Source organism: Erythrolamprus reginae, chromosome 2, assembly GCF_031021105.1.
Source record: "Erythrolamprus reginae isolate rEryReg1 chromosome 2, rEryReg1.hap1, whole genome shotgun sequence".
Lineage (NCBI taxonomy): Eukaryota > Metazoa > Chordata > Lepidosauria > Squamata > Dipsadidae > Erythrolamprus > Erythrolamprus reginae.
The window spans coordinates 24,117,960-24,142,785 of NC_091951.1; the positions used below are offsets into that span (position 1 = coordinate 24,117,960).

The following is a 24,826-nucleotide window of genomic DNA, read 5'->3' on the forward strand; positions in this document are numbered from 1 at the left end:
CAATCACTAAGGAAATGGCAGTACTAGTTAAAAGCAATGCGATGGGAGAATTTAGAGAAATAAAAAAAGCAGCAATAGAAAGCGCTCAGGCAGTAATAGTTTTGGGTTGGAAGGATGCGGCAAAATGGACAATGCAAAATTGGTATAGGTACATGGTGGACCATATTCAATTTGAAATTATGGATAAAAGGATAAATTCGGATAATGAAACTGAGTTGGGACAGCTGATGGGACGGTGGGACAAGGTAAGACGATATATGACGAGCAGATTCCGAGACCAAGCTACAAGAAATAAATTGGAATCACTTTATAATATGTAAATAGATATATTGCTCTTGGGTCAAGTGGACTATACAAGAAACACCCCTGATTTGGTGGTGGGGAATGTGTGTGTGTCTGGGTGGTGGGCACATTTCACTATGCAATGTTTTATGTTGGGTGTAATATAAATTTGTAAAAAATTAATTATAAAAATCTATTAAAAAAAAAGACATAAAACTAAAAACAGAAAAAAATTCAGAAGATACAGTGGCCGATGATTGCACCTCCCCCCTCTCAGTCCCCTCCCCATCTTGCAGTCTTCTTGCCCACTTGGTGGCCCTTGAATACCCCTCCCTGCAAGGACCTCTCTGTAGCCCTAGATCAGTGATGGCAAAACTTTTTTCCCCCCAGGTGCCGAAAGAGCACGTGGGAGTGCCCACACCCATAATTCAATGCCTGGGAAGGCCTGTTTCCCAACTTCTGGTTGGCCCAGTAGACTCATGTTTCTCCCTCTCCAAGCTCCAAAGGCTTCCCTGGAGTTGGGGGAAGGTAAAAATGCCCTCCCCCATCCCCCAGAGGCTCTCTGGAAGCCAAAAACGCTCTCCCAGAGCCAAAAATCAGCTGGCCGGCACACACATGCATACTGGTGCTGAGCTAGGGCAAGGACTTGCATGCCAGCAGTTATGGCAAGGACTGGATTGGAAGGCCAAGGAAACTTTCAAATTCTGATGAAAAGTTCCTTTGAGATATCGGTGTCAATCCACCAAGGACATGGCTCAGCATCTGGCAAGCATCTTGACCTTTCTACAGGGTAAAGAAGGTCAGTAAGAAATGGTCTTTGTGGATGGGTAGCAGCCAAAGCATTAGTTTTGCAAGAGGGGGACATGGTGAAAAGGCTAAGATATGCTGAAGCTCGGAAAAATTGTACACAATGAAATTTCATTTTATTGTATGCCGATTATTGTATGCAACGATAAAGTTATTCTAAGTCTAAATTGGATTAAGGATCAGTGGAAAAGAGCGTTATGGAATGATGAATCAAAGTTTGACATTTTTGGATCCAATTCTTGATAATAAGTGGAAAGATTTGGAGAGACGAACAAATGATTGCTTGCAGCCTTCAGAGAAATGTGGTGTCAACATCCCAAATAGCATCTGAGAAATAAATCAGATTCCAGTCCAATTCTCTCACATAAGGTTCAATTTATTATCAGAGCCATTTTGGTTACACCATTGCCATTCCGATACTAACTTCTTTCCAGTAGCTCACCCAGGTTAAGGTTCATCCCACATCTCCACACCCACAAGCTCATCACGAGGTCCAGTCTAAGTGCAAGGATTTCATTTCTTTTCTTCGCTGGAGCCGGGGGAGGGTAAAAGCGTCCTCCCCCATTCCCTCCGGAGGCTCTGTCTGAGCCAAAACCCAGCTGGCTAGCACACACATGCACGTTGGAACTGAGCTAGAGCAATACATGGCATCGGACCACATTACCTCCGGGACCGCCTTCTGTCGCATGAATCCCAGTGACCAATTAAGTCCCACAGAATCAGCCTTCTCCAGGTCCGGTCAACTAAACAATGTGGCTTGGCGGGACCTAGGGAAAGAGCCTTCTCTGCGGGGGTCCCTGGCCCTCTGGAATCAGCTCCCCCCAGAGATTCGCACTGCTCCCACCCCCCTTGCCTTCCATAAAAGCTTAAAGACCTATCTGTGCTAAGTTTGGGGCCACTAGCTGACGAGTGTAGTACATCTCGCTGTGTGAATGGGAATGAATGATTTTAAATGTTATTAGATGTTAGTATTTTTAAAGTTTTTTATCTATATTAATTGGATTTTTAAAATATGTATATTGTATATTGTTTTGTTACGTTGTGAGCCACCCCAAGTCCTCAGAGAGTGGTGGCATACAAATCCAATAAAAAATAAAAAATAAAGTGTTCAGAAACTTCAGATCGTGCAGAATGCAGCTGCGAGAGCAATCATGGGCTTTCCCAAATATGCCCATGTTACTCCAACACTCCGCAGTCTGCATTGGTTGCCAATCAGTTTCCGGTCACAATTCAAAGTGTTAGTTATGACCTATAAGGCCCTTCATGGCACCGGACCAGATTACCTTAGGGACCGCCTTCTGCTGCACGAATCCCAGCGACCAGTTATGTCCCACAGAGTGGGTCTTCTCCGGGTCCCGCCAACCAAACAATGTCGCTTGGCGGGACCCAGAGAAAGAGCCTTCTCTGTGGCGGCCCCGACCCTCTGGAACCAACTCCCCCCAGAGATTAGAATTGCCCCCACCCTCCTTGCCTTTCGTAAGCTGCTTAAAACCCACCTCTGCCGCCAGGCATGGGGGAACTGAGATATACTTTCCCCCTAGGGCCTAGGCCTTTACAATTTTATGTATGGTATGTTTGTATGTATGATTGGTTTTTATATAATGGGTTTTTAACTGTTTTTTAGTATTGGATTTTGTTGTACTGTTTTATTGCTGTTGTTAGCTGCCCCGAGTCTGCGGAGAGGGGCGGCATACAAATCCAATAAATAATAATAATAATAAATAAATAAATAATAGCTCACGTGCCAGCAGATATGGCTCCGCGTGCCACCTGTGGCACCCGTGGCATAGGTTCACCATCACTGCCCTTGAGAATAAGTCAACCTGCTCTTCTTTGTGAAAGTCGCTCAAGTACTGAAAGGCAGCGATCATGTCGCTCCTATTGACCCTTTATCATCTTTGTTGCTCTTCTGTGCACACTTTCTGGCATCTCAACAACTTTTTTGTATCATGGTGACCAGCACTCGACACAGTATTCTAAAATGTGATATCACCAGCATTGTCTAAATAAATTCTCACTCTTCCTGCTGCCTTCCCACTATTTCTCTGTTGATGCAATCTATCACTGCATTGGGGGGGGGGGGTGTTTGGCAGCAGCAGCAGCAAAACACTGCCACAAAGGGTACTGGTCCACTTCTTCTGCTCCCCAGGGATACGTGGCTTGTTGCCTGCCCTTTTGGAGGTCTCCCGGAGACAGCCACACCATTTTCAGTGCGCCCACAACTCCTTAACAGAGTTTACAATGTGTTTAAGGTAGCAAAACAGAAGTGCTTGTCCCACTCCCAGTGACCCAGAAGCAGCCACCATATTGACAAATGGCAGCTGCTTCCACAAGTCCACTGCAGGGCCCAGGAATGAATCTTGGGCACAGTGAAAATAACGGCCCTTTCCCTAAGGCAGTCACACAGCCCGAAAATGGATGTCCTGCCCTCTTTCCCCACATGAGGTTCAGAGACCTTCAAAAGGCGGGGGGGGCGGGGGGCTGTAATGTCTGGTAGAATGGGGTTGCAGGGATCCAGTAGAACTGGGGACCTTGTGTGGCAGGAAAGGCCTAAAGCAGACCTGGGCAAGGGGTGGCCCGAGGGCTGCATCCGGCCTGCCCACTGCCTGTGACCGGTTTCTTGGAGGAGGAAGCCATGGAGGGGGGCGGGTGACGACAAGCGCTTCGAATGAACAGGACAAAAAAGCACCCACCAACAAGGCTCTCTTAGAGGCCCCACCATCACGGGACAAATCGGGTTCGCCATTTTTAGTCCCATTTTACCTCAGGAAAGCAACAATCCCTCCTTTCCTCACAGATAATGCGGGGGTAGGGCCAGCCAGGAGTGGAGGTGTGGGCTTTTGGGGAGGGGCAGCACGAGTGAGGAAGTGAAGGGAGGAGGGGGAGGAGAGTGGAGGGGCAAATAAATAAATAAGGAAGAGGGGGGAGGTTTGCGCTCTTTGTGTGTGTGTGTATTGGGGGGGGGGGGTAATTTGGGAGAAAGAAAACAAGGAAGAGGGTAGAACTGAGTTAATTATATTAGTCCGGCCTTCTAAAACCATCCCAATTTCTCATGCGGCTCGATGGCAAATTGCCCACCCCTGGCGTAAGGGGACCTGTGAGGAAGGGAAAGGACCAGGAGGATCCAAATTTTGGGATAGGGGAGGCCTTTGGAAGGGAAGCCTGGGCCCCCAAATGCTTCCCCAAACACTGAAATAGCCATTGTTCTGCTTAACAATTTGCATATTCATTTGATGGCTTCATCAGGAAGAGAAGGGGGGTAATTCAGCAAGGTAATCTCATTTAACCATCACAACATGCAACCAAAATTGTCAGGCACCATTACAGTTGTACCTCGAGGACTACTTATATGGTGGCTGGGGAATTATGGCACTCATAATCTGGAGGAGAAGTCTTTGAAGCCTTTTCAGCATGTTTTTGAGGCTTTTTTTAGCACGCTTTCAAGGATTTCTGAAAAAAAGCCTTGAAAACAGCACACACACCCCAAAAAAATCCTCAAAAATGGGCTGGAAAAAAACCCTTTAAAAAAGCCCCCCAAAAGACCAAAAAAGGCCTGAAACCGGGGCATGCAGGGCCAAAAAAACAGCTGGCCAGTGGGCAGGGTTTGCCAATATTCGGTCTATAAGACGCCCCTTTTGTGAGAGAAAAAAGTGTGTCTTATAGTCCAGAAAATACGGTAATACATGATATCCAGAAAAGGGTACCAAACAGTTTCTACATTTTTTTCTCTCCAACTACAGGTCTAAATCTGCAGTGAGTTGACTAAAAAGCATTATGCCAGTATTCAATGTCTTATTTCTCACCTACAGTCTTAGCCATAGTTCAGAAATGAAATTCAAACCTTCTCCAAACTCATCAATTTTTGCATCATACAAATTTTCTTGTAAGCGATAAGGAGTTATTTAGGCCTAAACCGCTGTCCACAGACAGTGCTTTTCGCATGATCTCTGGTATATAAATGTGTGAGTTCTGATTGAAACCTTTGCCACAAGCAGGACACTAATTCGGTTTCTCTCCGCTCTGTGTCACCTGGTGATTTATGAGCTGTAATTTTGTAATGAAAGTTTTCCCACAATCAGGACATTCAAACAGGACTGTGTGAGTCCTCTGGTGTATCAACATTTAGGACTTTTGTCAAAAATTTCTGCCCCGTAAACAAGACATTCACCTGGTTTCTCTCCTGTGTGAATCCGTTGGTGGTCCATCAGGCAACATTTCTAACTGAACATTTTCCCACAGAAAGGGCATTCAAAGACTTTATCTCCTGTGTGAGTCCTCTGGTGACTCACGAACTGGAATTTTCTAACTAAACATTCCCCACAATATGGACACTATATGATTTCTCTCCTGTATGAGTCCTCTGGTGTGCCACCAGTTGTGAACCATGACTAAACCTTTTCCCACAAAAAGCACATTCAAAGGGTTTCTCTCCAGTGTGAGTCCTGTGGTGTTTCACCAGCGTGGAATTGTCAATGAAACATCTCCCACAAACTGGACATTCATACGGTTTCTCTCCTGTGTGAGTCCTCTTGTGTACCACCAGTTGTGAACTGTGACTGAAACTTTTTCCACAAAAAGCACATTGAAATGGTTTCTCTCCTGTGTGAGTCCTCTGGTGGAGCACCAGTTGTGATTTCTGACTGAACTTTTTCCCACAATCAGGACATTCAAAGGGTTTCTCACCTGTGTGAGTCCTCTGATGTATTACCATTTGGGACCTCTGACAAAATTTTTTGCCACAAACTGGACACTCATATGGTTTCTCTCCTGTGTGAGTCCTCTGGTGTTTCACCAGCTTGGAACTGTCGATGAAACATTTCCCACAAACCAGACACTCATATGGTTTCTCACCTGTGTGAATTCTCTGGTGTACCACCACTTGTGAACTGTGACTGAAATTTTTCCCACAAAAAGCACATTGATATGGTTTATCTCCTGTGTGAGTCCGCTGGTGTTTCACCAGGCTGGAATTGTCAATGAAACCTTTCCCACAAACTGGACACTCATATGGTTTCTCTCCAGTGTGAGTCCTCTGGTGGATCACCAATTGTGAATTTTGAATGAAACTTTTTCCACAAATATTACATTGAAATGGCTTCTCTCTTGTGTGTGTCCTCAGGTGACTGATGAAGTTGTATTTTGTAATGGAACTTTTCCCACAATCAGGACATTCAAAGAGTATTTCTCCTGTGTGAGTCCTCTGGTGAATCACTAGACTGGACTTGTGTCTGAAACATTTCCTGCAATCCGGACATTCAAAGGGTTTCTCTCCTGTGTGTGTTCTCTGATGACTGATGACCTCAGATTTTCTAATGAAACTTTTCCCACAATCAGGACAGTCAAAGAGTTTCTCTCCTGTGTGAGTGTTTTGGTGAATCACTAGGCTAGAGTTGTGTCTGAAACTTTTACCACAGTCAGGACATTCAAAAGGTTTCTCTCCTGTGTGAATCCTCTGATGTACCACCAAGTGGGAATTGTGACTGAAACTTTTCCCACAATCAGGACATTCAAAGGGTTTCTCTCCTGTGTGAGTCCTCTGGTGAAGTACTAGGTTGGATTTCCGACTGAAGCTTTTCCCACAGTTAGGACATTCAAAAGGTTTCTCTCCTGTATGTGTTCTCTGGTGTATCAGAAGGAGGGAATTTGCAGTGAAACATTTCCCACAATCAGAACAATCATATGATTTCTTTTTTGTGTACATCCCCTAGTGTATCACAAGGCCGATGTTCAGACCGAAACTTTTGCCACAATCACAGCATGTAGAGGTTTCTTCCTGGTGTGAGTTCTCCAATGTATCACAAAGTTGCCACACTCAGTATACTGGGCTTCTCTCCTACGTTGGTCTTTCCATGAACCACAAAGGAGCTATTCTGAGTAGAGCTTTGGCCACATTAGCATTGTTTCCCTCCAATGTGGATCATTTCGTGGTTAACTCAATTGTGATTTGAAATGTGGGTTAGCTGCGAAGCATTCAAATATAAACCACATGAGCATGGGGCAGCTGCAATAGTCATAAGTATAAAAAATGGTCATAAGTCAGATTTTTGGTGATGCTGTAACTTCAAACAAATGAACTGTTGAAAGTTGAGGACTATCTGTAATGTATCCTTGTGTTCCGCATACTCTCCCCTTTTCAGTTTGAAATCTCTTATTGATCACCTGCTGGGGAAGAAGGAGAATTTTGGTGTTTTCTGAAGGAAAAAAATTAATTTCTGGCTTGATTTGTTTTGTTTTTTAACGTTGCTTGTTGTTCTTTGTTGTCCAGAGTGTCCTTATGGCTGTCTTCTTTGTCTATATGATTCAAAGAAAAGAGTAACTTTAATTTTTTATAAAACGGCTGCAGAAAATGTGAAAAAAGAAAAAGAAAAAAACATACCGTATATCTTTAAAGATAGAAAGAAAATATGCCAGAATGCTAAAATAACATAGAAACATAGAAGACTGACGGCAGAAAAAGACCTCATGGTCCATCTAATTTGCCCTTATGCTATTTCCTGTATTTTATCTTACAATGGATATATGTTTATCCCAGGCATGTTTAAATTCAGTTACTGTGGATTTACCAACCACGTCTGCTGGAAGTTTGTTCCAAGGATCTACTACTCTTTCAGTGAAATAATATTTTCTCATGTTGCTTTTGATCTTTCCCCCAACTAACGTCAGATTGTGTCCCCTTGTTCTTGTGTTCACCTTCCTAGATTAACCTTAGATTAACTATATAAACTTAGATTAATTATAATTTATTTGACACATGGATGATTACCAAAACATATACTTTAAAGATAGAAAGAAAATATGCCAGAATGCTAAAATAAACTTAGATTAATTATAATTTATTTGACACATGGATGATTACCAAGATCCAAATTCACATTTGAATTCAATCCTGAAATTCTTTTGTTGACTTCGGTCAATTCAAATTCTTACCGTTTTCCCCTGAAAATATGACAGTCTTATTTTCTGTTGAGCCCTGAAGTATGGCCTTGGCCTTGTTATTGTGTGCGTGTGTCCCTTATTCTTTTGGGGGTGCAGGAGGTGGCAAGCGGGGGCTGGATGTCCCTTTATTGCTGCCTCCTTTCCCTGTTCTTTTTGCTAGCCAAACAGCGGGCTGCCATTGCCCTAAGATTTGTTTAACCAATCCCTGTTAACAGGAGATGTTCCTGAGGATTGGAGAATGGCCAGTGTTGTGCCTATCCACAAGAAGGGCAGTAGAGAAGAAGCTGGTAACTGCAGGCCAGTTAGCTTGACATCAGTTGTAGTTAAAATGATGGAGACTCTACTCAAAAAGAGAATAAATCAGCACCTAAAAAACAATAACTTATTGGACTCAAATCAGCATGGCTTTATTGAAGGCAAATCATGTCAGACTAATCTCATTGATTTCTTTGACTATGTCACAAAGGTGTTGGATGAAGGTGGTGCCGTGGATATTGCCTATCTGGACTTCAGCAAAGCCTTTGATACGGTTCCACATAAAGAGCTGATAGATAAATTAGTGAAGATTGGACTTAATCCCTGGATAGTTCAGTGGATTTGCAGCTGGCTGAAGCATAGACATCAGAGAGTTATTGTTAATGGCGAGTATTCTGAGCAGAGACAGGTTACAAGCAGTGTGCCACAAGGGTCTGTTCTGGGTCCTATTCTTTTTAATATGTTTGTGAGTGACATAGGGGAAGGATTGGTAGGGAAGATTTGCCTATTTGCCGATGACTCTAAAGTGTGCAATAGAGTTGAAATTCCTGGAGGCGTCTGTAATATGGTAAATGATTTAGCTTTAGTAGATAAATGGTCAAAGCAATGGAAACTGCAGTTTAATGTTTCCAAATGTAAAATAATGCACTTGGGGAAAAGGAATCCTCAATCTGAGTATTGTATTGGCAGTTCTGTGTTAGCAAAAACTTCAGAAGAGAAGGATTTAGGAGTAGTGATTTCTGACAGTCTCAAAATGGGTGAGCAGTGTGGTCGGGCGGTAGGAAAAGCAAGTAGGAAGCTTGGCTGCACAGCTAGAGGTATAACAAGCAGGAAGAGGGAGATTGTGATCCCTCTATATAGAGCGCTGATGAGACTACATTTGGAATACTGTGTTCAGTTATGGAGACCTCACCTACAAAATGATATTGACAAAATTGAACGGGTCTAAAGACGGGCTACAAGAATGGTGGAAGGTCTTAAGCATAAAATGTATCAGGAAAGACTTAATGAACTCAATCTGTATAGTCTGGAGGACAGAAGGAAAAGGGGGGACATGATCGAAACATTTAAATATGTCATAGGGTTAAATAAGGTTCAGGAGGGAAGTGTTTTTAATAGGAAAGTGAACACAAGAACAAGGGGACACAATCTGAAGTTAGTTGGGGGAAAGATCAAAAGCAACATGAGAAAATATTATTTTACTGAAAGAGTAGTAGATCCTTGGAACAAACTTCCAGCAGATGTGGTTGCTAAATCCACAGTAACTGAATTTAAACATGCCTGGGATAAACATAGATCCATCCTAAGATAAAATACAAAAAATAGTATCAAGGCAGACTAGATGGATCGTGAGGACTTTTTCTGCCATCAGTCTTCTATGTTTCTAACTGCCCCACTGTCGCGAGCTTCATTATACCAGCATAGCTGGCATCCTCCCCCTTACGGCTTGAGTGGTATTTTTGTTGTTGTTGTTGTTGTTTAGTTTTTGCTGGGTGCAATGACTATATACTTGTACTGTTCCCAGGTCTATTTGACCTGGACTAAAAAAATGTTGATGTTAGCTACTGTTAAGTGTTTTTTTTTTATACCTATTGCATTAGTAAACTATATGTGACGTGCTTGATCATAAACAAATGAAAAATGAAATAAAAAATAATTTTAATTTTTTCAGAAATAGGTAATTATACAAGTGTACTGTTTCGGATCTATTTGACCCGAAGAGTTTTACAGGTCTGAAACTTGTGATTGATTTACTTTTCCTCATTTGAGGGGTTCTTACTATAAGTGTGGGTTTTTGGGGAGGGTGTTGGGGGGGGAAGGTTTTGGTTTACCTGTTACTACGTGCTGATTGTTACACTTGTACTGTTTGGATCAATACAGGTAGTCCCCGACTTACGACACTGATCCATTCCTACGGGGCATCGTAGGCCGAATTTCCGTGTAAGTAGGAATACTGCATTCCGATTTACATAAACGGAAGCGGCGGCTGTGGCGGCAGCTTTAAGGGACCTACAGCCGGTCCTTCTCGGCGCTGCGTTGCTGCAGCCTCCAAAGCCGCCCACCGAGGAGATCCCCTCACCTGAACGGAGGCGGCAATGCAGCGTCGAGAAGGTCCAGCTGTTGGTCCCTTGAAGCTGCTGCCACCGCTGCCACCACCACTATTCAGGCGAAGGGATCTCTGCGTTGGGTGGCGGGGGTGGCTCCAAGGCCGCCCACCGCGGCGATCCTCTCGCCTGAATGGATGTGGCGGCGGCAGCGGCAGCTTCAAGGGACAAATTCCTGTAACCATTCTTTCTAAATTTTAGCCTCCACCACATGAATGAACGAAGATGGATTTTCTGTTTCAGGCTTTACCAATACAGTACTTATAAGCGATACGCTATTTAAACAAGGAAATGGAGATCTCTAAGTACAGTATATATAGCAAGAGAAAAAACAAGGATTAAATATAAATTATTGTAAGATGCCAAGGAAACGGGAGGGTTGGGTTTATCAGATTTGATCCTTGTTGTTTTGTCTTGGAAAAAAGAGTGGGTGAAGAGTCACCCTCTTCAAATTAAGAGGTTACTTGAGTGAGAGGGCCATGAATTAGATTTTGACGACACAATTATTTATGGTATGATATAAAGGAAATGAATTTTGGAAATATAAAGAAGAGCTTTTTATCATTTATGGGGGATATCTGACAAAACAAAGAAATGTTGGAGTAAGATGCACATGTTAATATAGAAGACTATTAAAGTGAATAGAAAGAGAAAAGCAGGTAGTTTATTTTAGGCTTAATAGATAAAGAACTTGGAAAAAAATGAAACATTGATGTCGTATCAATGGAAAAATATTTTCATTCCGCAATCGATGAATGGCTGCAAAACCTGATGGAGTTAGCAGAGATGGTTCAATTGACTGCTTTGATTAAAGAAAAGAACAGGAATAATTTTGTTTGTACTGCTTTTGGACATTCAAATTGATACAATTTTTCTGAAGAAAAAAAACACCAAGTTCTTAGCACCGCAAAGGCTTATTGTGGAATATGGCAGTGCTGATTATACAATTGTAGATATGCGCATATAGAGAAAAGTACAAATAAAGAAACCTACAAATTTATATTTCAGCCTGGAAAAAAATGTGCCAAAATGCAGACAGTCAAACCTTTCGATTTATTTTTTAGATATGTGGAGACTTTAACTGATGAAATAATTCCTAAAGTCTCTGCAAGATTTGAAGCACCCGTTTTGTCCGCGGAGGTTCTGAGAGCCAAATAAGGTCAGAAAATACTTTCCAGAACCAATTGGGCAACATCCACATTCAAGCAATCCTCACTTACTGACTCCATTTGGGACTCACGTGTGTCACTAAGCAGCTTGATCATGAAGCACAGTGTCCGATTTGCCCTCTACTCGCCTTCCAGCTGATCCTTGGAGGTGGCGCGAGAGACTGTCTGCATCCCACCCTCCCGGATCCCACCCTCCTGTTCCGGAAGAGGAAGTTCCTCTGTACTTCTCTTCTGTCATCCTTTCTAGCAATACAGTACTCGTTGGTTTTAACTCTTTTAAGGTCAACCATAGAGGCCGCTGTTATGTACAGTATTGGCTTTCTAGTCACAGATTGCTCAACAGTACTAACTGTGAGAAGGATCTTGGAGGAGTCTTAGTAGACAACCATTTATATATAAGCCAGCAGTGTGCAGTGGCTGCCAAAAAAGCCAACACAATTATAGGCTGCATTAATAGAATCAAAATCAGGTGAAATGATAATACCACTTTATTGGAAATATAAAGAAGAGATTTTTATTATTTATGGTGGACATCTGACATAGCAATGTGGCCTTGTAAGGCCACACTTGGAATATTGCATCACGATGCAAAAAGGATATTGAGACTCTAGAAAAAGTACAGAGAAGAGCGACAAAGGTGATTAGGGGGCTGGAGGCTAAAACATATATGACTTGATCAAAGTGTATAAAATCATGCATGGCATAGAAAAGGTGGATAGAGAAAAATTATTTTCTCTATCACACAATACTAGGACGAGGGGGCACTCCCTAAAGCTCAGAGGTAAGAAAGCGAGGACAAATAAAGGGAAATATTTCTTCACCTTAGAGGGTTGGTGGTTTATGGAATTCAATTCCAGAAGAGGTCCTGACAGCTGTCAGCCTTGATAGCTTCAAGGCAGGATTAGACAGATTCATGGATGCCAAGTGTATCGGTGGTTATTGAAACGGATGTCCATGTGCCGTCTCGATGTTGGTTGAGGCAGGCAGTATTCCCTTGTGTACCATTTATTGGGGGTCAAGGGAAAGGGAGGGTTTTGCCTTCTCTTTCTTCTCAAGATCCCCATGGAAAATTGGTGGGCCATTGTGTCTGTCACAGAATGCTGGACTTGATGGGCTTTGGCCTGACTCAGCATGGCTCTTCTTATGTTCTTATATGAAGAATGGTTGCAGGAACTGGGCATGGCTAGTTTAATGAAAAGAAGGCCCAGGTGAGACATGATAGCAGTGTTCCAATATCTCAGGAGTTGCCACAAAGAAGAGGGAGTCAACCTATTCTTCAAAGCATCTGAGGGTAGAACAAGAAGCAATGGGTGGAAACTAAGCAAAGAGAGAAATAACTTAGAACTAAGGAGAAATTTCCTGACAGAACGGTTGATCAGTGGAACAGCTTGCCTCCAGAAGTTGTGAATGCTCCAACACTGGAAGTTTTTAAGCAGATGTTAGATAAACATCTGTCTGAAATAGTGCAGAGTTTCCTGCCTAAGCAGGGTATTGGACTAGAGGACCTCCAAGGTCCCTTCCATTGTTGTTGTTATATTATTATTATTATTGTTGTTGTTTTTGTTGTCGTCGTCATCGTCATCATCATCATCATCATCATCATCATTATTATTATTATTATTATAGAAACATAGAAGACTGACGGCAGAAAAAGACCTCATGATCCATCTAGTCTGCCCTTATACTATTTTCTGTATTTTATCTAAGGATGGATATATGTTTATCCCAGGCATGTTTAAATTCAGTTACTGTGGATTTACCAACCACGTCTGCTGGAAGTTTGTTCCAAGGAGCTACTACTCTTTCAGTAAAATAATATTTTCTCATGTTGCTTTTGATCTTTCCCCCAACTAACTTCAGATTGTGTCCCTTTGTTCTTTTGTTCACTTTCCTATTAAAAACACTTCCCTCCTGGACCTTATTTAACCCTTTGACATATTTAAATGTTTTGATCATGTCCCCCCTTTTCCTTCTGTCCTCCAGACTATACAGATTGGGTTCATTAAGTCTTTCCTGATACGTTTTATGCTTAAGACCTTCCACCATTCCTGTAGCCCGTCTTTGGACCCGTTCAATTTTGTCAATATCTTTTTGTAGGTGAGGTATCCAGAACTGAACACAGGTTCCAAATGTGGTCTCACCAGCACTCTATATAGCGGGATCACAATCTCCCTCTTCCTGCTTGTTATACCTCTAGCTATGCAGCCAAGCATCCTACTTGCTTTCCCTACCGCCTAATTGGCAAATAAATTATTATTTGCCATCTAGCAATAGGAGGGTGAAAAACAGGCATATCCCATCCCATCCCACATGTGCGTGTCCGCATGCGATTTCACTACCTGCCCAGGTGCAGTAGAAGAATTGCGCTGGACTCTGATAGCACTCAGAGCCATGGGGGCGAGGAAAGCCCACCCCTGCAAAGGTGTTTATTCAGGAGGCAACTGGACTTTCTTGGGTTTGGTTTTTTTTAAAAAAAATATGTTTCATTTCTCATCCACAGCTGACGAAATCTCTGAGATGAGAAGCGAAAGATCTTCAAAACAAAAGCAACAAAGTCCAGTTGCCTTCTGAAAAAGCACCTTTGGGACATCTAAGATCAGGACACAACTTTTTAGGACATACGGTAATAGGATTTACCCACCAGCATTAGAATAGCAAAAGACACAGAGCTCAATAGATTGCACAACCCCAGCAGCAGCATCACCACAGAAACCTAACAAAGATCCATCCACTCATGCAACCAGATAATCAACTGCCCTGGAACCACAGGCTGGTTCTGCTCATAATAAATGGACCTTCTTAAACAGCCTCAGTTTTATTCCTGGCTCAGAACTGGACCTTCTTTCTTTCTTTCTTTCTTTCTTTCTTTCTTTCTTTCTTTCTTTCTTTCTTTCTTTCTATCTATCTATCTATCTATCTATCTATTTATTTATTTTGTCCAATATACAATGAGAATTTTAATGGGTATACAGTGTTCCCTCGATTTTCGCGGGTTCGAACTTCGCGAATAGCCCATACCACGGTTTTTAAAAAAATATTAATTAAAAAATACTTTGCGGGTTTTTTTTTCTATACTACGGTTTTTCCTGCCCGATGACATCATACGTCATCGCCAAACTAATGTTTTTTTGCAAATAAATAACAAAAAAAAATAATTATTATTAATAAATAATTATGTTTATAAATATCAGGATCACTAAGTGTCTTATTCAACGGTGAGTACCAGTAATAATGATGAGTAAATGGTTGTTGAGGGAATGGGAAATGGTAATTTAGGGGTTTAAAGTGTTAAGGGAAGGATTGTGATACTGTCCATAGCCAAAAATGGTGTATTTACTTTCGCATCTCTACTTTGCGGAAATTCGACTTTCGCGGGCGGTCTCGGAACGCATCCCCTGTGGAAATCGAGGGAACACTGTATATATATATACATAGTAAAATACATGATGAAGGTTATAGAGGAGATACTCATAGTAAAATATATCTATGAAAGAATAGAAAAGAAGATATAGTAATAGAACATATCAATGAAAGAATAAAAGAAGAGATATAGGAATAGAAGAAAGGAATAGGAGATATAGGAGAGCAATAGGACAGGGGACGGAAGGCACTCTAGTGCACTTGTACTCGCCCCTTACTGACCTCTTAGGAATCTGGATAGGTCAACCGTAGATAATCTAAGGGTAAAGTGTTGGGGGTTTCGACAACTCGGTTACTGAAGTCATATTTTTTACAGTCAAGTTTGGAGCGGTTAATATTAAGTTTAAATCTGTTGTGTGCTCTTGTGTTGTTGTGGTTGAAGCTGAAGTAGTCGCTGACAGGAAGGACGTTGCAGCATATGATTGTCAGTTATTCTTCTAACAATATGTAGAGCAGATTTTATCTCCATTGAGAGTCACACTAAAAAAAGTGCCTTGGAATAATCAAGGTGGACATTGGGCAGGTTGCTCAGAGCAATTCTTTAGGCTGTGCAAGGATGAAGATATAATGATACCACAGGCAATCTTGACATATAATCACAATTGAGCTGGGTTGACCCAGAAAGGGAGAGGGGGCAGCTTATTCTTCAAAGCTCCAGAGTGTAGGACAAGAAGGAACAGAGGGTGTCATTATTAGAAAGGGATCCAACCTAGAATTAAGGAGAAACTTAATGTCAGTAAGAACAAGTACTCAGTAAAATCTTTTATTATCGGTGCTGCATCAGAGATTTTGAGAGGAGACTGGAGAACTATTTGTCCCGAATAGCACAGGCTCCTCTGATTGGAGAATTGCTCCCTTCCCATTCTTATTCTGTAATTCTGTGAGAACTTCACGAACATTTAGAGCTCAGCATGTAGCTAATCTTCTCAAGTTTCACTCTTTCACTTGGAAAAATTGCAAAGGCGGATTGCTATAAATCGAAAGTGACTTGATGGCAAGTAATCCATGAAAACCTCTTGCAAACGCCTTAACAGGGAGAGACAGGATGAGCCTGTTTTACCCCCCTCCTATCGGGAGACGGCGGTCAGATGGGCAACATAGGCGCCTAGAAAGCAGAGTACAGTAAGCAGAGGCCTCTTGGGTTGAGCTTTAAGGGGTTAAAGCCATCAAGTACTGCATTGCTAGAAAGGAGGAGAGAGAAGGGCTTGATCATTGTAGCGGGTCGCTCACGGGAGGAAGGTGGTCCGCCGAGTATCTTCTGCGCTCTTCAGAGAGTCGCAGCAGCAGCTGGTGGGTGAGTTGAGGCCGGGTGGGAGGAGAGGCTGGGAGCAAGAAAGGCGGCTTGATTTCCTCCGCAGCGAGGAAGCAGAGAAGCAACTAGAATATAGAAAAACACATTGGCGGTCCTGTAGTCCAGTGTTTCCCAACCTTGGTAACTTGAAGCTATCTGGACTTCAGCTCCCAGAATTCCCTAGCCAGCGAATGCTGGCTGTGGAATTCTGGGAGTTGAAGTCCAAATAGCTTCAAGTTGTCAAGGTTGGGAAACACTGCTGTAGTCCAACCGCCTCCTGGAGCGTGAGAACTTGGAGCGTTTCAGACAAATGACTGTCCAGTATCTCATTCAAAGCCTCCAGTGAGGAGCACCCACAGCTTGGGAAGTCCAGCCCTCCCACCGGTCGCTGTCAAGAAATTTCCTCTTGTTCCTAGAATGCTTCTCTCCTTCACTGGTTACCATCAATTAGGTGTTGTCTTGCCTTGTGGTGCTTTGGAAGGTAATCGCTTAATCTTCTCTTCTTTGTGGCAGGACCTCTAGTATTGGAAGATGTCACCTCTAATCCTTCTTTTCACCAGATAAGACCTACCCAATTCCTGCAACTGTCCTTCATGTGTTTCCGCCTCAACCTCCCAGGGATATTTGTTTCTCTTTCATTTCTTCACTTGAAATTAACCTTCCTGTTCATAAGTATTAAATCCAGTATAGCTGAGTCTAATCTAATCATCCTCTATCTGTTCCATGACAGTGTTGTCAGGCTCCTCCGGAACTTTTAAGAAGAAACTGGACAGCCATTTATCCACCATGGTATGGGCTCTCAGACTGAGCAGGGGATTGGTCTAGATCTAGAAGATCTCCAAGATCCCTTCCAACTCTGTTGTTCTGTTATGGACCTGCTGGCTGGGGTTGGGTTTTTTGTTTTGGTGCCAATAGTGTAAATCCCCAGAAATATCTTCTGGGATGCTTCCCTTTTTTGTTTCCATGTCCGCCCAATAAGCATGGTATCTCCTATTGGTGCCCCATCCATGTTTTAATCAGGTTCAAATGTGTTTAATTACGCCAGCACTTTTCATAGAAACATAGAAACATAGAAGTCTGACGGCAGAAAAAGACCTCATGGTCCATCTAGTCTGCCCTTATACTATTTTCTGTATTTTATCTTAGGATGGATATATGTTTATCCCAGGCATGTTTAAATTCAGTTACTGTGCATTTATCTACCACGTCTGCTGGAAGTTTGTTCCAAGCATCTACTACTCTTTCAGTAAAATAATATTTTCTCATGTTGCTTTTGATCTTTCCCCCAACTAACTTCAGATTGTGTCCCCTTGTCCTTGTGTTCACTTTCCTATTAAAAACACTTCCCTCCTGGACCTTATTTAACCCTTTAACATATTTAAATGTTTCGATCATGTTTCCCCTTTTCCTTCTGTCCTCCAGACTATACAGATTGAGTTCACTAAGTCTTTCCTGATACGTTTTATGCTTAAGACCTTCCACCATTCTTGTAGCCCGTCTTTGGACCCGTTCAATTTTGTCAATATCTTTTTGTAGGTGAGGTCTCCAGAACTGAACACAGTATTCCAAAATATCTTTGAGAACCTTTGGGATGTTCAGTTGTATAGGTAGTATCGTTTGTTCTGAGCCTTCACAGTTACAATGGCACTGCAAAGGCTACGAAAGTGCGAGAAAAGGAGGTGCACCAATTTGGGTTCTGCCAAACCAGTGCACATTTTAAATTCCCAGCTAGATTCTTATCAAGCAAAATAAGTGGGGAAGCCAGAGTCAGGTGACATTGCCTTTAAAAACTCACAGTGATTCACTTAGCAACTGCAGAGGAGCAGATGTAACTTGGCACTGCCATGTGATATCATGCTACCTGATCAGGCTGCTTAGAGACACCGATGCCAGTCCCAAATTCAGTCAGTGAGGACTACTACTTTTATTTTTTGCAAAAAAAAATATATATTATTTTTTCCATATTAAAAATACATATACCATGGTATCCTATCAAGTATTAACATAAATTATACATTATTATCCAATAAACAAACATAATTATCTGTTCTGTCGAGGTCTCTGGTAGAATCCTCCCGAAAATTCACAGATACAAAGTTCAGACACACACACGTTTGAAAATTCAAAACAATGTTCTTTATACCAAAAATCCAAATAAACTAAGCACTCTTTTTGTATAGCAAAGAGCACTCGTCTCCAAACAAACTAGTAATTTGTCCCTTATCAGTTCTGAGATACTTACCTTGCAGCTAAGCTCCTGCCCCAAGGACTGTGGATGTGGGGGAGACATCGACATGCTGCAGGCCTGTTTTGCCCCCAGTGGAATCTGCAGATGAAGGTTCCTCTGACCAAGAAGACATGAGTGACAGGGAGGAGGAGAGTGTGGCAGACAGCTCAGAAGGAGATCAATTATCTAGCTCCTCCTTGGATTCAGAACAAGAGTTAATGATACAGCCACGCATGCGGAGAGCGATGCATAGGCAACAACAACTGAGAGATTATTATCAAAGAAAATGAGGCCACCTGTGGTTGGGTGGGGCTGTGGTAATTAGTGAGGCTGCTATAAATAGCAGCCTGTGGGTTTGGCCATTGTGGAGGATTATCTGATCGTTGTGTTTCATGACTGCTTTACTGACTTTGACCTTTTGTGTGCTGATTTTCCCCCCCCGCTTTGAAACTAAACCAGGGTAAAGTGTGTTTCACTTTGTGAAAAAAGAAGGACTGTGAATTGCCTCACAGCTGCAAGCTAAGTATCTCAGAACTGATAAGGGACTTGTACAAATTACCAGTTTGTTTGGAGACGAGTGCTCTTTGCTATACCAAAAGAGGGCTTAGTTTAAGTGAATTTTCATTATAAAGAACATTGTTTTGAATTTTCAAACGTGTGTGTGTCTGAAATTGTATCTGTGCATTTTTGGGAGGATTCTACCAGAGAGCTCTACAGAACAGTCAACAATGTATTTCATGTTTGAATGTATATTTGAACTAGGGTCTCAGTAATCTGCAATGTATCAAATGAATCATAATTAACATTAGAAGCTATTTCAGCATTGTGACATGTTTGATTGTAATGTGCACTTTGTTCACATTTTCTGTAAGCATTTTCTAAAGAAATAATTTTAAACTTACACTTTTATTTCAATCTTACAGATGAAGAGGATACCAATAAGAGCACTCCGGACAAATGAGAATAACCAGCAACTTTGAAAATGAAAGCAAACTGAGCCTTCAGAAAAGAACCCAATTTTTCTCTTTCGCTAGCTGGCGAGAGACAAAAGGGAGAAAATCAAGAAGAGATTTCAAACTGGGAAAAATGGAATATGCAGAACAATAGATTACATGAAAAAAAATCAAAGGAGATTATATTTTTTTCATTCAGAAAAAGAGGGAAATGTTTAGAAGTTGTTCTGCCTGACTGGCTCAGGCAATGCGTAATAGTCCAAGGAAAAGAAATCAAACACACACGTGTTCTGCTAATCAGCAAACTTGTATTAAATAAACAAAAAAGGGTTACTCAAAACAGTTCGTAGTGTCCGAAAACAATGCAAGGCTTACTTCAGCCGCATACAAAAAACACAGGGAAAAACAAACAAAGACAACCTGGAATGAGCAAAGATGTTTCAGGAGTCCTTTTGAATTTTTGGAGCAAACAGCAAGTCCCAGAGTTTTCACCTCCCACTTGTCTGAAAAAGCTGGGTTGAAAACTCCAACGGCACGGAACAGAAACTTCAGAGCAATAACCACAAAATAACACAGATAAACAGCCACAGTTTGCCTTGGCCTTTGTTCCCTTTTATCCCTTTTGCCCTCAGGGAACCACACCCAGCCCTCAGTATAAGAACCACACCCAGCCCAGGTGCTCCTATAATGACTTGTAATACTCCTTAAAGCGATCCCTTCTTTGCATAGCTCTTCGGCTACGCAGATCAATATATTGATCTGTAGAAGGACCCAGGGACGAAAGACTGTCTGAGGGACTGCATGCCAAATCCCCTGGGCTGTCTGCTGAAACCTGCGTCCCAGTGGCCTCGTCCTCCTGGCTGTCTGCCACGTCTTCCTGGCTGTCTGCCACATCTTCCTGGCTGTCAGCCAGGCTTTCGCATTCACTTTGTGCCGCGTCTCTCCCATCTGTGGGAGCAACGGCTGGCCCAGGCCCAAACACAACAGAAGTGAGTGGGGTGGGAAAAGACAATTGGATGGCTACAAAAGGTAGACAATAATGCAAGACTATAAATGGTAGTGCAGGCCTTTCCCTGCGAGGAAGAAAACAGCAGCTCGAATCAAAGCTCCCAATGCAGTAAGTGCTTTTGCAAGCATGGCAAAGGAATCACAAGAGGGAAAAATCCTTTGTATGTGGTGAGTGTAGGAAATTTTTCACTCAGAATTAAAACCTGGTGGTACACTAGAGGATGTATACAGGAAAGAAATCTTATAACTGTTCCGATTGTGTGAAAAGTTTCATTGCAAATTCCCATTTGCTTGAACACCAGAGGACTCAAACAAGGAAAAAACCCTTTGAATGTCCTGATTATGGGAAAAGTTTCAGTATGAATTCCAATTTGTTTAAGCACCAGAGGACTCACACAGTGGAGAAACCCTTTGAATGTTCTGATTGTGGTAAACGTTTCAGTCAGAATTCAAGCCTGGTGAATCATCAGACGACTCACACAGGAGAGAAACCCTTTGAATGTCCTGATTGTAGGAAAAGTTTCAGTTTCAATTCCAGTTTGGTTAAACACCAGAGAACTCACACAGGAGAGAAACTCTTTGAATGTCCTGATTGTGGGAAAAGTTTCAGTCAGAATTATGAGCTAGTGAATCATCAGAGGACTCACACAAGAGAAAAACCTTTTCAATGTCCTGACTGTGGGAAAGGTTTCAGTTGGAATTCCAATCTGGTTAAACACCAGAGGATTCACACAGGAGAGAAACCCTTTGAATGTCCTGATTGTGGAAAAAGTTTCACTGCAAATTCCCACCTGCTGGATCACCAGAGAACTCACACAGGAGAAAAACCCTTTCAATGTCCCTACTGTGGGAAAGGTTTCAGTCAGAATTCAAGCCTGGTGATTCATCAGAGGACTCACACAGGAGAGAAACCCTTTGAATGTTCTGATTGTGGCAAACGTTTCAGTCGGAACTCCAGTTTGGTGATTCACCAGAGGACTCACACAGGAGAGAAACCCTTTGAATGTCCCGATTGTGGGAAAAGTTTCAGTCAGAATAATGACCTGGTGAACCATCAGAGAACTCACACAAGAGAAAAACCCTTTGAATGTCCTGTTTGTGGTAAATGTTTCAGTTTGAATTCTAGTTTGATTAGACACCAGAGGACTCACACTGGGGAAAAACCCTTTGAATGTCCTGATTGTGGGAAGTGTTTCAGTCAGAATTCCAGTCTGGTGAAACACCAGAGGACTCATATGGGAGAAACCCTTTGAATGTCCTGATTGTGGGAAATGTTTCTGTCATAAGTCGAATTTGGTGGTACCCCAGAAGACATATGTGAGAAACACTATGAATGTCCAGATTGTGGAGAAAGTTTCAGTCTGATTTCCAACCTAGTAATATACTGCAAGATCTCACACTAGATAGAAGCCCTTTTAATGACTGGATTATGGGAAACATTTCAGTCACCATTTTAACCTGGTGAGACACCAGAGGATACATGCAGGAGAGAAATCATACAAATGACATAGGTAAGATAGGTTTACACACAGGAGAAAATGTCAAAGAAATCAACAATTAGGCAAAGGTTGATCAGTTTAGACAAGGCATAAATTTCATTTTTGATCTGTCATTGGAAGTGTAGGTGATAAATTGATTGTTTACCTTCCGTCCTGATTAATTTTACTGAAAGATATCTCAAAAGTAGATCTATGATTGGAGAGAAACAATTGAAAATACAGTGATACCTCATCTTACAAACTTAATTCATTCCGTGACCAGGTTCATAAGATGAAAAGTTTTTAAGATGAAGCAATTTTCCCCGTAGCAATCAATGGAAAAGCAAATGCGTGCAACCCCATCCCAAGTCACCCCTTTTGCCTTGCACCGCTGGGAAACCCCACCTCCAGACTTCTGTTGACAGCCGAAGCGCCCGTTCTTGCATTGCTGGGATGTCCTTGAGCCTCCCCTCGCTGGGATTCAAACCAGCACTAGCAAAAATGAAGGGAATCCCAGCAAGGGGAGCCTCAGGAAAATCCCAGCAATGCAAGAACGGGCGCTTCGGGTGGCAACGGAAGTCCGGAGGCGGGAATTCCCAGTGAGGGGAGGCTCAGGGAAATCCCAGTGCTTCGGCTGGCAACGGACGTCCAGAGGCGGGGCATCCCAGTGGCGGCGGCACGGGTTCGTAAGGTGAAAATAGTTCGGAAGAAGAGGCAACAAAATCTTAAACACCGGGTTCGTATCACGGAAAGTTCGTATGAAGAGGGGTTCGTAAGACGAGGCATCACTGTATTCATTTGATAAAGGAATAGTTTATGGGGTTTTTTTAAGGCCAAAGTTCATGAGTGTAGATAAGGCTTGATTTTTGATCATTCACTGAAAAATACTAATTTGATAAAGGTGGACTGTCTGGTTTTCAATGGAGGGATCCTGTGGAGAAGGAAAATTGGCCATACATGCTGTGATCTTGTTTTTTTGGTGGTGCCTGCTTGTTTCCCTTTGATGGGTGATAGAAGGATTCTGACCTATCTATTGTGTCCCCATGGTGGCGGCGATGTGAGAATAAAATTGAATACTGGAAAATCTTTCATTTTTAATAATTTATTTCATTATTTATTTGTGTTGGAAGGGACCTTGCAGGTCATCTAGTCCAGTGTTTTTCAACCAGTGTGGTCAGGTGTGCCGTGAAGCTCAGAGAGAGAAAGAAAGCAAGAGAGAAAGAAAGCAAGAGAGAGAGAAAAAGAAAGCAAGAGAGAGAAAGAGAACAAGAGAGAGAGAGAAAGCAAGAGAGACAGAGAGAACAAGAGAAAGAAAGCAAGAGAGAGAAAGAGAAAGAAAGCAAGAGAGAGAAAGAGAGGGAGGGAAGGAGAGAGAAAGACATAGAGGGAGGGAGGGAGGGAGGAGGGAGAGAGAAAGAGCAAAAAAGAGAGGAAGGAAGGAAGAGAAAGAAAGAGGGATGGAGAGAGAAAGAAGGAAGGGAGAGAAAGAGGGAGGGAGAGAGAAATAGAGTGAAAGGGAGGAAGAGAGAGAGATAATTTTATTGTCCAAACTTTTTTTAGCCCCCACCCTCCCCCTGCTCAATGTGCCCCAGGGTTTCGTAAATGTAAAAAATGTGCCGCGGCTCAAAAAAGGTTGAAAATCACTGATCTAGTCCAACTCTCCACTCAAGCAGGATTTCCTACACCATTTGAGACAGGTGGCAATCCAATCGCCCCTTGAAGGTGTTGTGTCAGCATTCCAAATAGCATCCGAGAAATAAATCAGAGCCCAAACCTTGGCTTTCTCCCAAGTTCCACTTTATTGACAGAGCCATGTGGGTTACTGTTGTGGTTAGCTCTGGCCCAGCTCCTGCCCCAAGGAATGTGCAGGTGGATGTGGGGGAGACATCCACATGCTGCAGGCCTGTTTTGCTCCCAGTGGAATCTGCCGATGAAGTCTCCTCTGACCAACGAGGCAGGAGTGACAGGGAGGAGGAGAGTTTGGCAGACAGCCCAGGAGGAGATCAATCATCTGTATCATCTCTGGATTCTGAACAAGAATTAATGACACATCCACGCATGCGCAGAGTGATGCATAGGAAGCAACAACTAAAGGATTATTACAAGAGAAAATGAGGCCACCTGTGGTTGGGTGGGGCTGCTGTAATTAGTGCTGCTGCTATAAATAGCAGCGTGTGGGTTTGGCCGTTGTGGAGAATTATCTGATCGTTGTGTTTCATGAATGTCTTGCTGACTCCGGCCTTTGTTTGTTGACTTTTCACCACTTTGAAACCAAAAGTGTGTTTCACTTCGTGGAAGAAGAAGGGCTGTGACTTTCTTCACAGCTGCAAGCTAAGTACTTACGAACTGATAAGGGACTTGTACAAACTACCAGGTTGTTTTGGGACGAGTGCTCTTTGCAATACAAAAAGAGTGCTTAGTTTATTTTGCTTTTTGTGATAAAGAACATTATTTTGAATTTTCAAACGTGTGTGTGTCTGAAATTTGTACCTTTGAATTTTTTGGGAGGCTCCTACCAGAGTGTCCGGCAGAACAGTTACGAACTGTAGTGATCCTGATACTAAGTTTTCCTACAGTTCTCAACCCAGGTTAAAGTTCATCCCATATCCCCACACTCACAAGTTCATCACATGGGCCATTCTGGTGCTCTCAATGTCCATGATCCTTCCCTGTACTTCCGGCTGGTGCCATACAAAGGATGACCTTGAATCTTCTGGAAAGAATTTGTTGTGACTAGTGTCTTTCCATCTCATCCCACCACCCCTCCACAATTCCCACAGTACTATTCTACTTGTGGCAGACCAAAGTCTCTAACTCAAAACAATGGCTTCGGCCTGACAGGTGGCTTCCCATCTTAAGACAAAAGCATGTTCTGCAAAAGGAGGGAACAAAATT

General features: G+C 42.5%; 2 protein-coding genes across 3 annotated transcripts; one reads left to right on the forward strand and one right to left on the reverse strand.

Annotated features, from left to right (window-relative positions):
* Positions 1-1,447: 1,447 nt before the first annotated feature.
* Positions 1,448-11,720, reverse strand: LOC139159923 (zinc finger protein 84-like). Of its 2 annotated transcripts, none has more exons than XM_070737383.1 (2): positions 11,626-11,720; positions 1,448-7,380 (listed from the first exon to the last, which is right to left on the reverse strand). In XM_070737383.1, exon 2 carries the CDS (start codon positions 6,788-6,790, stop codon positions 5,396-5,398), a length of 1,395 nt encoding a protein of 464 aa, XP_070593484.1. In that variant the 5' UTR covers positions 6,791-7,380; positions 11,626-11,720; the 3' UTR covers positions 1,448-5,395. The 2 variants fall into 2 exon arrangements, with proteins under 2 accessions (XP_070593484.1, XP_070593485.1); XM_070737384.1 differs by having other exon boundaries at positions 11,606-11,720.
* A 4,475-nt stretch (positions 11,721-16,195) lies between these two features.
* Positions 16,196-23,246, forward strand: LOC139159940 (zinc finger protein 180-like). Its single transcript, XM_070737428.1, has 2 exons — positions 16,196-16,268; positions 19,416-23,246. The coding sequence occupies exon 2, from the start codon at positions 20,675-20,677 to the stop codon at positions 21,704-21,706; it is 1,032 nt and encodes a 343-aa protein (XP_070593529.1). The 5' UTR covers positions 16,196-16,268; positions 19,416-20,674; the 3' UTR covers positions 21,707-23,246.
* Positions 23,247-24,826: the final 1,580 nt, after the last annotated feature.

Excerpts from the sequence above, each read along its gene's own strand:
- LOC139159940 (XM_070737428.1), top strand. The coding sequence starts at position 20,675 with ATGTATACAGGAAAGAAATCTTATAACTGTTCCGATTGTGTGAAAAGT.
- LOC139159923 (XM_070737383.1), bottom strand. The coding sequence starts at position 6,790 with ATGTACACAAAAAAGAAATCATATGATTGTTCTGATTGTGGGAAATGT.